Source organism: Dicentrarchus labrax, unplaced genomic scaffold (assembly GCF_905237075.1).
Source record: "Dicentrarchus labrax unplaced genomic scaffold, dlabrax2021, whole genome shotgun sequence".
Classification (NCBI taxonomy): Eukaryota; Metazoa; Chordata; class Actinopteri; family Moronidae; genus Dicentrarchus; species Dicentrarchus labrax.
Window position 1 is genome coordinate 25,129,106 of NW_026136722.1, and position 15,303 is coordinate 25,144,408.

The following is a 15,303-nucleotide window of genomic DNA, read 5'->3' on the forward strand; positions in this document are numbered from 1 at the left end:
TCAAATGATGATGTAGTAGAATTTAGTTTTAATTTAGTCTTGTCAGCAATCATCATCACTCCTCATATGAAGCATTAGTAATGATGTATAAATTGTTAAAGAAAACTTGATAACACAGTATAATGTGGTTGCATGATTACACACACAAACAAACCCTTACAGTGTGTTATAAAGTAGGCCCATTTATTAACTGTGCAATGTCCAAATCACAGTTTACGGGTGAGTTTAAAACTGTTCATAAGGTCATGAAGACACGTTATTATAAATAATAATAACAACAAGTATGTTATAATCTGTTATCCATAATATAATATGCAACTATGTAACATTATGTTATAAAGCATTTACACTAGTTATGGATGCATCATAACAGGAGTTATAATTGTCCTTGTATTTGGTTACAACAATATAGTTTATGTTTGTGTTATTTTTGACACAAACACAAAAATAACACACACAGTGTTACTGATCACAGTTTCTTTAAAGTTATTCTACTTTTGTATTGTCGTGTTGTTTTTCATTTTTGTTTTCAATTCAGTTTAGTTTCAGTTAGTTTAGTAGGTAGGCTCATTTCGGTGTGTTTCCGCTGATCTGACCACTGGTCGCTGAACTAAGACAAAGGACAATAATAATGGACATGGATTGATACCATTTTTTGTTACTTTTTAGTGTGAATCGTGTTTTTTTTTTTTTTCACCTCATTTTTAATTTACTTTACGTTAACTATAACAATATATTAAATGATTGCCTTTGTGATATTAAACATACTGTAAACCACATAGGGATAATAAACGCGTAACAAAGATTGGGCTACTATCTCATTTTAAATAACGTTAGCGTCACCGAACGGGAACCTTTATGGTTGCTTTTGTTTCCGCGGGAATTTATTTGTACGGAACACCGCGTTTCATGTGACGTCTTTAAAGGTAACAGAATTGAAATAGGAGCTGAGTGTTAGCGGGGAGCTAGCCGTCTGTGGCTGTGGGAGCTCTCTAGGTCCGTAGCATCCCGTCCACGATGTGTCCTGAGTGCTTGAACGGTTGTGACGGTAACTGTTAGCGCGGTTGTTACGGTAACTGTTAGCCCGGTTGTTACGGTAACTGTTAGCCCGGTTGTTACGGTAACTGTTAGCCCGGTTGCTCGCTGTTGTTTTGTTGTGTATTTTCTCCGGTGCCCCGTTTGTAAACATGGAGCAGGCAGCCAGCGTCAACGCAGATCCCGTTCAACGCTCCGACAGCAATGGTGGGTCTGTCCGCTGTGTGCTGTGTGTCTGACTTTACTGACAGATGTCAGATTGTAACACATTATTATTGTTATGTGAGTCGCTAACGGTGTTGTTTATCTGTTGTTTGTTTACAGGTCGCTCCACACAATGGCGCAACTGGAGTGGATTTTGGTGAGAGTCCAGAAGTGTAGTGTTAAAAACCACGGTTCAAATACTGAGACAAATACTATCATGCTACCAGTTTCCATGGCTACAGTAAAGTGTTAACAATAAGGTGACAACTGCAGAAAGCCAAAGCCAGTATTAGACATGAAGGGAAACGAATGCTTGTCAAACTAAAGTCGAACCGATGAAGCCCACAGCTTCCTGTTACTGACTGTGAACAGCTACATATCACACTCCTACATCCACTGTCACACAGATGGAAGGAACAGAAACCTTGTGTGTGTGTGTGTGTGTGTGTGTGTGTGTGTGTGTGTAATTGGTGTTTAAGAAATGAAACTCCTGACATCTTTTGTTGTTAAAGAAGCAAAAAGAAGAATTATTGTTCCTTCAAAACGTTTCAGATCATTTTCGGTTTAAATAAAATCACACTGCTTTTCTAAGATTCTGGTTGTTTGTTGTGCATGGCCAGGTCCTTATACAGGTTTATAGTGGCTTATTCTACAGTGAGGAGTATACAGCATATAAAAACATTTTAATGTCTATCCTGAAGGCTTTGTGTATAAATGTATGAACATTTTTTATTGTTCAAACTGCAAAAACAGAACTTAAAAATAAAAAAAAGATATGCCAACAACTTTAACATTGCTTCCTTTAGTAAAATAGTTTCAAGCTCTATAAACTGAAGGTATTTAAAATAAATGTTCTATTGCACAAATAAGAATCCCATGTTGTTGTGCCATGGTGTTTTGCCCTGTTAAAGGCAGTCAGTTATAACTGTAAGAAGGTTACGCAGGTAACAGGCCTCCCGTCTCAATACAGCTGCTCTGTTTGCCCCGACGGAAGAGCTCTTCACTCCAAAAAAACAATATGGCCTCCGTTTGAATAGCTGCAGCAGTTGTTTTAGGTTTGGTTGTATATGAAAGTGGTTATTGGTGTCATTTTGAAAATTAATGATAATAAACACCAACTGAAATAAGTCAGAAAAAGTGGTGTCAAAAAACTTGAATTCTGAGCATTGTTTGCCAGTATTTTTCTCTTATATCTCCTCATGTAATTTATATTTTGAATGACTTTTTCATTTAGGAAAGGTTCTTGTAAAGACAACATTTAACAAACACTTATGACTGAATGTGTTTAGTCAAAGAGAAGCCTCTCAGCCAGTGTCTCAGTTGTCAGTTATTGATCCATCTGAATCTGCTTACCCTGTGTTATCTGTCCCCTCTTGTGATTATCGCCTCAGGCTCCTTGGATTGTGCAACAACTTCGCGTATGTGGTCATGCTGAGCGCCGCCCATGACATCCTCAAAAGACAAGAGTCAGGAAACGCCACAGCATCTGTAAGAAGGCCAATTTGTACTTTGATATTATCTATCAGCAGTGACCCTTGTTGTTGCTAAGGGCTTGAAGCTTTAAAGTGTGTATAGACATAAAGATATAAAGCATTCATTTACACTTTTTACCGGTTTCCTTCTTTCTCCCCAGAATTCAGCCACTGTGGCTGTGGATTTCCAAGTTGGGAACAGTAGCAACAGTAGCCGCTATGACTGCAATCCTGTCTCTACTGCGGTAAATGGTTTCACTACACAACACAGAGTAACCTTAACCACACTGGATGGCAGTGAATTATTAGTTTCTCACTCTGAGGTTCTGTGAAAACATCCAATAAAAATAAAATGAGTAAACAGGCACTGAAACTAAAAACCAGCTCAGGGTTCGAACAGGTGCTGGAAATCTGCTGCTGCTTGAAAACACCACATTAAAATCCAACTGTTTAAGGTTTGAAAAGTGCTTGGATTTTGGATAAAGTGCTTGAAAGTGCTTGAAGTTGTAATTGCATTACTTTCATAATAATTCTAATTAAAATTATGTGCAGCTTTTCACCACGGCAGAGGCTTTCTTTTCTAGTTTTAATCTAGAAATGAAAGGCTCAGAATGTAAAATACATTCAACTCCCAGTACAGCAGAATCCCACGTTGTTACGAGACTAAATAGCAACGTGAAGTTTGAACAGAGAAACACAACAATGAGGGAATGAGAGAGACATATATAAAATATATTATAAAAAATATCACACATAAATGTAATACTTTTCCTTCCTTCCTTTAAAATATAAACACTAATGATTTAAAACCCCACTCTCTTGGACTGAGTGACAGCTCTGGTGCTTTTCTCCTCAGGCTGTGCTGTTAGCGGACATCCTCCCAACACTCGTCATCAAGCTGTGTGCTCCCTTTGTGATCCACAAGCTGCCTTATGGGTAAGACAGAGCGTATCATCAAGTGTAAATATCCAGCAGTCATCCCATCACAGTAAGGTGGAGGTTACTTTGGTGCCTCCCTTTACTTTCTGCCACTACAATCTGATATTAGAGATAGGACTTTATTCCAAACTCTCCCTGTTCCCTGGTTAATGCAATGGTGGGATTTTATTTAAGAGATGTGAAGGAAGTGTTCAGTTTCATGGATGTTTGCTCTTTAAAGTGGAGCCATTTTAGTACACAGCACCTGAAAAGGACTTCCTGTTGTCTCGGAGACAATAATAATAGCACCTGGGACACAAACATACAGTGTTACAGTATACAGTGGGATAATTGAGGGGCAGTAGAGATATTTGTTATTACAAATGAAATTCTTATTTTTATGTGTCCTGGAATATATATCATTTTAATTGTTTTGTGTTTTAATTTAAAAAATGTATGGTGGCACGAGCTGTTCGAGCTCTACGCGCATGCTTACACGCACACTCAATCATAGAGAGTCAGTGTTGCAAAATTACTTTATTTCTAAAAAGCGACTGGCATCAAAACAAGGGTAAGAAATATATTCCGATACATTATGTTGTAATTTATTCCCATGCATGCTGCTCAGTGTTATTGTAGTCCACGGCTCTTCTGCCAACAGCACCGGGGTCTCTCCCTCTCCTCTTGTGCTGTGTGCTGGCAGTCAGTGGGTGGATTGTTGTGTTCCTATAGCTTACATTTAAATAGTTTATTTGAGCTTCTCCCTCCCTTTGTAGATGTTTTTTTTTGTTTTTACTTCAAATCGATGTCCATGTAATGAGTTTGTGATTATTTGGCTAAATAATAATAATAATCAAAGTGTGTGTGTGTATGTAAATTTCCATCACTGTTGCATTTGCAGTGGTGTTACTGTTAGAAGTCAACAAGAATCTGTAACTCAGCCAGTGACTTAAAGAATAATGAAAACTGATCGTAGCCACACAGCTCGGGTCCTTTAAATGTTTTATTAAGATTTAAGTGCAGGGAACAACTAGCAGAGCTTCCGTGGCAGACCAGAATGAGTCAATGGAGTGATGCGAGTTACTGAAACAAAGTTGCTAAACTATGTTTATTTAATGTTATTGCACTACATGAATATTGTATTGTATTGTAAATTTCCTGCCTAATTCCTGTTTTTCTAGTTTCCGAGTGTTGTTCTGTGCCATCATGGCAGCAACAAGTTTCCTCCTCGTGTCCTTCTCCTCGGCCGTGTGGATGAGCATTCTAGGTAAAGATGGCTTTTTTAAATTATTATTTATTTAGTCATAGCTTTTATCATTATTGGTGATTGGTTGATTATTATCATTTGCCTCAGTTACATTTCCTATCATCTTATCACAACGCCGTAATTTCACAGAAATATGAAAGCATTTTAGTCTTATCATGACTCGCTGCTAGAAGTATTTATCACCATGCTAAGATTGATCAGTGAACTGATATTTATTTGTGTAATTACAGACTTCTTTGAACTTTGGACTTTAAGAGAAGAAGTCAAATTAATCTAATTAAGCAGTCAGTCAGTAGTAGTTGGTATATTTGTATTAGGCAGCAATAGGTTTAAGCTTTGATACCCTGTCCTCTTCCTCCTCAACACAGCCGATGTCATTGAGGACAACATCACAACCTTCCTCTAGTCACTGTGTTGCATGATATGACAGACCCCTCTGTAGTCTGCAGAAATGTGATTACATTTACATTACTCAACTGAGGACTCTGCAGGGGGCCCACTGACCCTGTGAGCACTCGACAGACAGGGCCTTTTTAACCCTCTAGGAGGCCCTGGGAAAAACAGTGAGCTATGGGCCCTTATTGCCCTCTCACTGCACTTCATACAAAAAATACAGTTGATGATACAGTAGGAGGATGATTGATTAGTGCCTGAAAGCTCCCTATGGAGTAAGCTATTGCTCTCACTATATTGATGTTATAGGTAGGAGTGAATGGTTTTGGAAACCGCTGAGTTTGAGTAAATGTAAGTGTTGCAAGTTCATCTGTTAATTTACTGAGCTAATGCACTGGAAATAGACCTTACCACCCACCATGGATCTTTTTGTTTCAGAGTTGTTGAGCTAATAACATTAAAGGTTATATATACGATTATTAGAAAATGAATATAGCAGAACACAACTATTTGCTGTGTAAATATATAGTGCATATATAGTATCTATTTTGATCCCCGAGCATTGTTCTCAGGGCTGGCTCAGTTGCAGTTCATCAGCAAGTCAACTGTCATCATTTTAATTAGATCATTAAAGAGGAAGATCCAAAATTCTCAAGCTAGACTAGGGCACTGCGGGGTAGTTGTGAAGTAAACTGGCATAGAGGAGGTAACATGATCTGATCTACTAACACTGATGATCTATAGGGGACATAAATGATTCAGGATTCATTTCACAGTTAATTTAATGTAATCCTTCTACCTTGTCAAACAAAGGAATAACCCTCCTAGTAATTAGCCCTTTTCTTCCATTCATGAGCATCTCTGTCCTTCCCCACCTGGCTCACTCAGATGAATGACCCTCTCTACCACTGTGTTTCTAGGAGTGATCTTTGCCAGTATCAGCTCTGGGCTGGGAGAACTGTCCTTCCTCTCTCTCACTGTCTTCTTCAGCAGGTAAACACAAATTCCTTCCATAAGATGAGATGACTAGATCTAAATTAAACATCAGCAGACGACATAACTTTGAGCTGTACCTGAAGAGTAAGGTATAGTCTGTTAAACAGTGGGACATTATACAATACTGCATATAGGAAGCACTCTCAAAAACCATTTCAAAAGTGAGAACATGTTGTTAAAAGACAGCTAGTCTTACATGCTTTACTACAACTTAACTTATGACCCTTTATAACCACATTTCTATATTTGACATTCTACCGTCCAGATAAAGTTGTGTTGTTGCTTTGTGATTCAGTTCTTTGGAAGCCTAATTCTGCAAGAAATTAAACAGATTCAATTTTAGGAAAGACATAAATAACAATATTAAGCATGAATAAAACAAGTGATACTGAGAATATAAATTCTGATTGTAAATTGAAATTAAAAAAATTACATCTTTTTTAGTAAAACATTATTTTTTTTTAAAAAAGGTCAAATATGATGGTGGTTGAAATAAATAAAAAATGGACGCAGTGCAAAACACGCGGCCCTTATAATCAGCAGAAGCTGCTACACTGACCACTGAAGCATCTTTATTTTTACGCTGGTCGGTCTGTTTTTTTCTGTATGCACAACTACGCAGTCCTCTAACAGGTAAAAACTGCATACAGCTGTGTAGTACATTAGTGCAATCTGTTTAAAAATGTGCCTCACAGAGGCATTGTGATACACAGTGTATCCATATGTGGATCCAGTCAGTTCATTCAGTGCCAGTTAATATATTCCAGCAGTTATGTAGAGTTGGTCTAGCAGTCCATGTGTGCGCATGTATCTGTGTATCTCTGTCATTTAATACACTGTGCTGTGTGTGGGAAAGATATTGAGTTTGGATTGTAAACACTGGTTTCCCACCTGCCTCAGGGATGTACTGGGAGGTTGGGGCTCAGGTACTGGTGGTGCTGGTGTTGCAGGAGCATTCCTCTATGCAGGCCTCACCCAAGTCGGCCTGTCACCCCAGACTACACTGCTGATCATGCTGGTGGTCCCGGTTGCTATGTTGATTAGGTAAGTGTTAGTGTTGTTAGTGTCAAATTCTGTATTGTAGAAGCACTGAAATGTCCCTTTAGTCTCACCTACTGGACTGTTTGATAGCCCAAAATCATTTCTACCATTCACAATGTGATTAAATCCAAAGAGAGAGGCTGCTCTTTATACATTCTGTTATTGGATTCCACAATTAATTCAAATGTACTGGCTTTCTGTCCTCATATTGGCCCTTGCACGTCTTTAGCTTTTTTCTCTGTTCATTCCTCTTGTTTTACTCTCAACACTAATGAAACCATTCCTCCTGTCCCAACACTACCACCAGTTATTTCATCCTGCTGGTTCCTCCATCTTCATTACCTCAGTGGAAAAGCAGGGAGACAGAATATGCAGCTGTTGGCTCAGAGGAGAGGCGGCAGCTGATGGATGAATCAGAAGAAGAGGAGCAGGAGAAATCCACCCCAGGTACATGTCCTGGGTGTTTGTGGGGTCTTAAAATTGGTGTAACCTGCCCTACAAATAATATATTGTTTTGTTAATCTAACAGCAGAGTTTAACATTAGCAGCAGTTGTGCAATGGTTTCATTTGGAAGGCCAACGAGCGGTGCATTGCCTTAATCTAATTAGATAATAATGAAAGCACATGTCAGTTTTGTGGGGGCAGGGAAAAAGTTTGATCTTAATTTGGCTTTTATAGCTTTTCTATGTTTGATGATAGATGCACTTAAAACTCTAAATGAATCATTGCATTAGGCCTCAGGCCTGCTTGTGACTTGTCAATAATCAGGTCAGATAACCTCAAGGGCCCCAGTGGGTTTATCTTGGTTTGGTTGGAGGTTGTTTGTGTGTATGTGTGCATTGGAAGAGATAAAAAGGAATCTGTATGTGGGTGGATTTGTGTGCGGTAACAGATATTAGAAGTTGCATGTTATCTGCACTGCAGTGAAAACTGATACCAGGTTTTATATGATGAATGCTTTAGCTACAGAATTAGGACTCAAGCATCAGCTTAGTTCGTATTTTCACATTCGATACTTTCAATTTGTACTTGATGTGTAAACAGGACAGCTTTGGGGTTGTTATTTTTATTTTTTTTTCACTTGATGTCCACTCTTTTAGCTCTGTTTTTGGTCTTCACTTACTGCTCAGAAAATATGTCTGTAGCTGCTGAATGCTCCACGATATTCTGCTGCAGTATATAGTGGGTTTTTCAGAGATTTTCTAAAAGACAACAGCTGCCTGCTGTTGACAAAATGTCAAAGTCAATCAAAACAGTAAAGTTTTGGGCTGGAAAACCAAAAGGAGCCAGTATTTGATGTTGCTGTCTGATCTGCCAATGCTTGACAGGAACACATTTTTACAGTTTTGGGGGTGAATTACGTAATAGATTTTTGGAAATATTCCCACTTTCTTTGGAAGAACAAGATAAGAAGATTGACATCAGTCGCAGTCTAGTAAGTAGCTGGAGTCAGTATGTGGTTACGGGGAAACGGGGAGACTAGACGTTATAAAATCCACCTACCAACACTTCTAAAGCTGCTGAAAACAGCAAATTGTGGTGGAAGGGGGATATGTGTGCTGGATGCCTGCAGGCTGTTTATTGATTTAGATTTGAGTTTATAATCATCTCTATACAGTATTTGGATGGTGGAGTGACCAGACCACAGTTTTGTTTGAGTTACTGCGACTCTGCTGTTCCTCAGGAATGATGCCCCAGCATTTGTCATTTGGTACACATTAAAATGTAATTATAAAGTACTGCTGTTTGTTATTGAATAACTACACAGATCATGTTATCTTCCCCCTGAATGTAACAGAGGACAGGACCACTGGACCTCTCACCTTCACAGAGAAACTGCACATCATCAAAGTAAGTGTACTCTTCACGTTACATGAGACTTAAGTGTTTGACTGTTTGTCTGGTTCCACTACTATTGCTCTTGATTCCTGTGAGCAGGGCTTGCTGAAGTTTGTGTTTCCTCTGGGACTGGTCTACTTTGCTGAGTACTTCATCAATCAGGGCTTGGTGAGTTCTCTAGTGGCCTCTGGCGTCACATCCATCTTACTGCTTGTTGTTAAGCTTTCCTTCTGGTATTGGCTGTATGGGCGTATGAGATGTAATGTAACACACTTAGATGTGTAATTGTGATCCTACTGAGTGACAATAATGTAGATATTTCCTTTTCCAGATGGAACTCCTGTATTTCCCCAACTCTTCCCTGTCCCACGCTGAGCAGTATCGCTGGTCGGTTAACATCACTAGAATATTATTTTGATATATTATCCCAATTTAAATATTACTGTATTTAAATTGGGTTTGGTCATTGTTGGTCATTGTTGGTCATTGTGTGTGTGTGTGTCTGTGTGTGTGTGTGTCTGTGTGTCTGTGTGTCTGTGTGTGCTCAGGTACCAGATGCTGTACCAGGTTGGTGTGTTGGTGTCTCGATCCTCCCTGTGCTGTGTGAAGATCAGGAAACTGTGGGCTCTCTCTTTGCTACAGGTGGGCAATAGAGAATAAAGTACAAATCAGCTCAAAATGGATATGTTTTGGGTTAAATGTAAGGCTGCCTGGATCATGTTGTCCTTAGAGGTCCAGTGTGTAGGATCTAGCAGTGTAGTTGCAGATTGTGGCTCAGTCGCTTCACACTCCCCTTCCAAGCGCCAAGGAGAAACTACGATGGCTGTGAATCGCACGGAAAACACCTTGTTTGGTTTGTCCTTTCTGGGCTACTGTAGAAACGTGGCGGTGCAACATGGTAGACTCCGTGGAAGGCGACCCGCTGTGTCTGTAGATAAAAACGTCTCATTCTAAGGGTATACAAACATAAAGATTCCTATATTCAGGTGATTATACACTAATGAAAGAATACCTATAAATACCTGCCAACTGCAGCGCTCTCACTCATTACTGGACCAAATTGAATGTTATCCACATTAGTCACTGTGACACAGGAATATGGCAAAATAATGTACAGTTAACTTTTAACTGCCGACATTTTTAGTTGGGTATTCCTTTATTTTCCCAAGTAAGGTTAGGAAAACACCCTGATCAAGGTTATATATTAAAAAAGTATAGGTGTAGTAACTACAGTTAATTAGGTAATTTAAATGTTATATATGTTGCTCAGCTGCCATGTCTGGTTAAAGCCACCAGATGTCACTGTTTATTTACCCTGCGGAACATCTCCTGTGGTAATCAGTGTGTATAGAAAGGAAGGTTTATGTAGTTGCTGTCAGTTTCAGTTTAAATATACAATTAAATATGCATTTAAATATTTGTCATATATTTCCCTTTGGTTTTATTATTGTTGTGACCATAAATAGTTTTCTTGAATGTGTTATTATTCAGATTGCAAGTCACTTCATTTTATGTTTTCTTTTTTTACATTTTGTTTCTTTGGAATCACACACACCTATCCTTATCTCCAACTGCACAACCCATCTGTCAATAAAAAAAGTCAGAACAGGGTCCAGTATTGTCACTGAATTGTCAGATATGCACCAGGAACAATAGAACCAGGTACAGTGATAAGACACAGAGAGCAGTACGAATACACATCGCCAAATTGGTATTTAAAAAGATTAACTACAAAGCTGGGTCATTTCAGATTGCTTGCCAAAGAGCCACATTTGTTAAGGTGTCACATTCCTGTTAAGATCCAACTTGTGACTGCGGCCCCATCTGTTCTTCAGTGCTTCAGTCTTCTGTTTTTCAGTTTGTGTCTTGTACTCTCACATTGCTGATCGCCAGGCTCTCTGCCCTCCACAGGTGGTGAATGCAGTGGTGCTCCTGTTCGCAGTGGGTTACCAGTTCCTGCCCAGTGCCTGGCTGGTCTTTGTTATTGTCCTCTATGAGGGTCTGCTGGGTGGAGCTGCTTATGTCAACACCTTCTACTTCATCAGCAAAGAGGTCAGGTCAACAGTCAGTCAGTTGGTTTGTTATTCGGGGTTACCACGTGTCATGAAATTCAGCAGCTGTTAGCTGTGAATGCAAACTCAGCACTACCTCAATGTTAACCTGTTGCCATGATACAGTCAGTATAATATAAATTTCTACAGCACTAATTCCATCAGTACAACAGAGTCATGTCTAACCTACCACTCTTCTGCTCTCACGTTCTCTGACAGAAATAGTTTACATGTGCTATTTTTTTTCCAACTGCTTTTTGCATGATCTTTTTCAAGTTACCGTGTTTCCATTAAATGTATCACACATTTTAACTGAAGTTTGAGTAATTCAGCCCAAAAAAAGGTGAATGAGTGCTTACTTCCATTTACTACTCTTAGGCGATTATTATGAGTTGGTTCATCAAGATAAGGAGTTTGTGGCGCCAGCTTTCCAGTCGGCAAACCAGAAGGAGAGAGAGTAACAATATGTCATAATTAAAAGAGCACTAGTTGGAATAAAACGGTTGAAATCAATGCAGACAACAGGATGTGAATATGACATTAACTGTTATATTAATGTGAGGTTCCATCAGGTCTGTGTGCAGCAATCGTGGGTTTGTTTTATAGCCATGAGGCGACTGTCCGAGTGGAAACAGCTGACCAGTCCTGTGGCTTAAATGTTTGCTATGTAAGAACTTATTTGGAAAAAGCAACCTTCTCCAATGTGACACTTTAAATGTGCATAAAAATACATTGATGGAAACACGGCCAGTAAAACTCAATACTTGCCTGCATATGTTTCACATTCAAAGCCTGACCAAAGGGCGTAGTCTCTCCCTTTGAAACTCACTGATGGGAGCTTAACAGAATTTAAAAAAACACTCCTCTGTTGAGAAGAGGAGAAGAGAGCAGCAGACTGTTGTGTATTAAGTGACTGTGTTGTCACACTGATAAAATGAGAGGAAATGTACATTGTGTGAAGAGTAAGTAAGTAATGAGTAATGTTTTTACCCAGCATTAATGAGTGACAAACTTTATTACTATTTGAGACTTGTGTTATGTCACATGTCTTCTGCTTTATGGACGGTTTCGTTCTGTCCACAGATCAGATGTTTATTATTGAGGCTGTGGTGGGTGGTGGTGTTGTATTTGAGTGTGTTACACTGAAAGGTGTTTCTAATATTTTGTCCACTGGCTCAAAATATTAACATTAAGCAGAATTATAACCTTTCTGACAGTTTCTGTGTTTTGGCAAAAATCTGCCAATATGATCTATATCCTGATACAGGGAATATAAATATAATTCTATATATTGCAATACTGTATGAAAAGGCAATATGTTGCGTTTTCTTTTAATCTAGTTTCAGTAAAACTGTCATAGTATAAACAACACACCACCATATACTTAATTCTGCATAAAAATGTACTATAACCAGAACTGTGTGCTCTGCATCTGTATTTATCATAGTGCTGATAAATAGCTCATTAAAACACTACTATATTAATACAGTATCACAAAACAAAAAAGTCTTGCTCTATGTATAGCTGAGGTGTGGCTCTTTTATATTCTGCATTAAATGTCTAGTGTGTGTTCATCCTGACGTCTGTCTGTTCTCCCACAGACTGAGGACAGACAGAGGGAGTTTGCCATGGCTGCTGCCAGTGTAGGAGACAGTCTGGGCATAGCTCTGGCTGGACTCGCTGCTTTCCCCGTCCACAGATACTTCTGTTCCCTATGACCCAACCCACACACTGACCAGCAGGATGAATAAGCAAGACGTGGGTGCGTTCCATTTGAAGGATTTTCTTTTTTTAATCTGAAATGAGTTAGAGACCATCTGACAAAAGCAGACTTTACTCCTACATGAAAATATTGACTCCACATACTGTGTTCAGTGCGGATTCAGCACCAGTGAGTCAGCCAGAGAGAGGAGGGCTCACTCACTAACGTATCCTTCTCACCAGCTTCCACTGCTGTTTGGAATACACACAACAGTCCCATGACATGAGTGGTTTTCAACAGGAAGGCATGGTAATAGTTAACTTAACCTAATAATGTGTTTGGTATTTGCTGGTTTGCACTAAGAACCTGTTGCCTGCAGAGAAAACTAATTGTTTCATAAAAGTCCATTGCTTGTTTTGCAGACCAATATTAGTTGCGCACTCACCTCAGTGACAAATAACAATGCACTTGTTTCCATCAATGTTTCCTGTAGCTGCTTCACAAGATATGCCTTCCTGTTGTTAAGTAGTGAACAGCTAGACAGGAAACTGTGGTTGTTTAGTAGAATTAAGAAATGCACTATGACCAGCACAGCTCTCCAAAACAAAGAGAAAATGATTAGACATAATTTTTTATTACACAACAGTTTATTTTAACAGTTTTTACTGAACTGAAATGTTTCTGAATTATGGGTCACAGTAGGACGTCTCATTTTCAGAAATAACACCTGTATTTTTATCTGGTCATGTAGTTTGAAGAGCTTGTTCTTAATCTGAACTGACCGAACACCGGACTACACTCACTTATTCACTCACTCATCTTTCTTTCTACAATAATGAAGTTGTGTATATGAGAAGGGTGAAAGTGTCTCACTGCATCTAGAACTGGCATTATACAGAGTTACCTAGTGCAACTTTGAAACAAAAAACGGTACAAATAGGTGACGACATAACAACTCGTGTATGATGGTAATGGGATATTTTTTTTATTTGGTATGAGGTATTTACTCTTAATAATGCCATTACTTTTTACATTTTACAGGGTGTCCCTGGGGTCTTAAAAAGGCTAAAATCCACTAATTTGAATTTTAGGCCTTCAAATGTCTCATATATGATCTTGACAGGTCTTACGAATTGATTTGATTAATTAAGTTAATGTTACTTTAAAGCTTTTAAATATGTTTTAAGGGGAAGAATGTGTATCGATCATGCTGTAACAACTACACAACGAAACCAACATGGAACCAATACCGATTTTCCTTCATACCTTTATTGCTGAACAGAAGGTAAAAGTGCCCCAGTAGCTGACATTATTTAATGGTGCCTTCTGTATTCTTATAACCGGGATGAATCAGGTTATTGCTGAACTAACATATGATGATGTCATTATTGAAGTGACCAAAATACTTTTTATTATACGTTTCTACCAAAGATAATAACGGTCTTTTATTTGGTGACATTTTGTATTTGTAACTGGAGCTTTGAAATCCTAATTATTTCCAATTTATTAGTGAAAAGACATTAAGAACATTTTTGGGTACGCATTTAAATGTTAACAGCTAATTTTGCCTTTGTGGTTGGTTGTTTACTTATTTTTAACCAAAAACCTCAGTTTTCCTGTTTTCTGAATGTAATGTAAATTGTCATTAATAATAAAAATAATAATAATAATTATTATTATTATTATTAAATAAGAGCAACAATGTCATAGACTTTATCCATATACACTGTCCGATGTGCACATTCCTGCTGAAATTTGAACTACTAACATTTTATATTATGCTGCTACGGTTAAACTGTCATAACTTTGTTACAACTTACAGATGGTGTTTGAAGCTTTGTGCCTGTGTGATAAAGATGCATTCAGTGTCAAATAAGGTTAAACATTGGAGTGAGAGCATTCAAATGGTTCAAACCTGTCATGTAACATACAAATGTAAATAAATGATTTTAAGAATGTGCTCTGTATTATAAAGTTAGCCTATACGATACTATGATTGTACTGTGATTATTGATTATTGTTATATATTATATCTTCATCCAAAACCGTTTTGTTCTAAAACACAACTGAGGGTTGCTGTTCTCATCAGGGCTGCAACTAATGACCATTATCATTATCCATTAATCTGCTCAGTGTTTCTCATCATTTGGTCCATAGATTGTGTACTATCACAGAAGCAGCAAATCATCACAATTAAGAGGCTGAAACCAGGGAACTATTGATTTTTACCTCAAAATTGATGAATATTTTTTTGTTGATAAACTAACTAATCATTTCAGCTCTACTTTACATGTCGTTGCTTTGTGTTGAAGGAATTAAAGAATATGCCTCCAAAAAGGTTTTGTAAGTTGCATATTCGACCACTGGCTTCCACCTTGTGATCT

At 38.3% G+C, this 15,303-nt stretch overlaps 1 protein-coding gene across 1 annotated transcript; it reads left to right on the top strand.

Annotated features, from left to right (window-relative positions):
• The first annotated feature begins 906 nt into the window (after window positions 1-906).
• On the top strand, window positions 907-14,909 carry cln3 (CLN3 lysosomal/endosomal transmembrane protein, battenin). The gene is made up of 15 exons (XM_051389153.1): window positions 907-1,242; window positions 1,360-1,396; window positions 2,631-2,727; window positions 2,873-2,956; window positions 3,568-3,647; window positions 4,811-4,896; window positions 6,210-6,282; window positions 7,186-7,329; window positions 7,634-7,773; window positions 9,126-9,178; window positions 9,266-9,334; window positions 9,498-9,553; window positions 9,715-9,808; window positions 11,078-11,218; window positions 12,819-14,909. Exons 1-15 carry the CDS (start codon window positions 1,188-1,190, stop codon window positions 12,933-12,935), a joined length of 1,326 nt encoding a protein of 441 aa, XP_051245113.1. The 5' UTR covers window positions 907-1,187; the 3' UTR covers window positions 12,936-14,909.
• The last annotated feature ends 394 nt before the right edge of the window (window positions 14,910-15,303 follow it).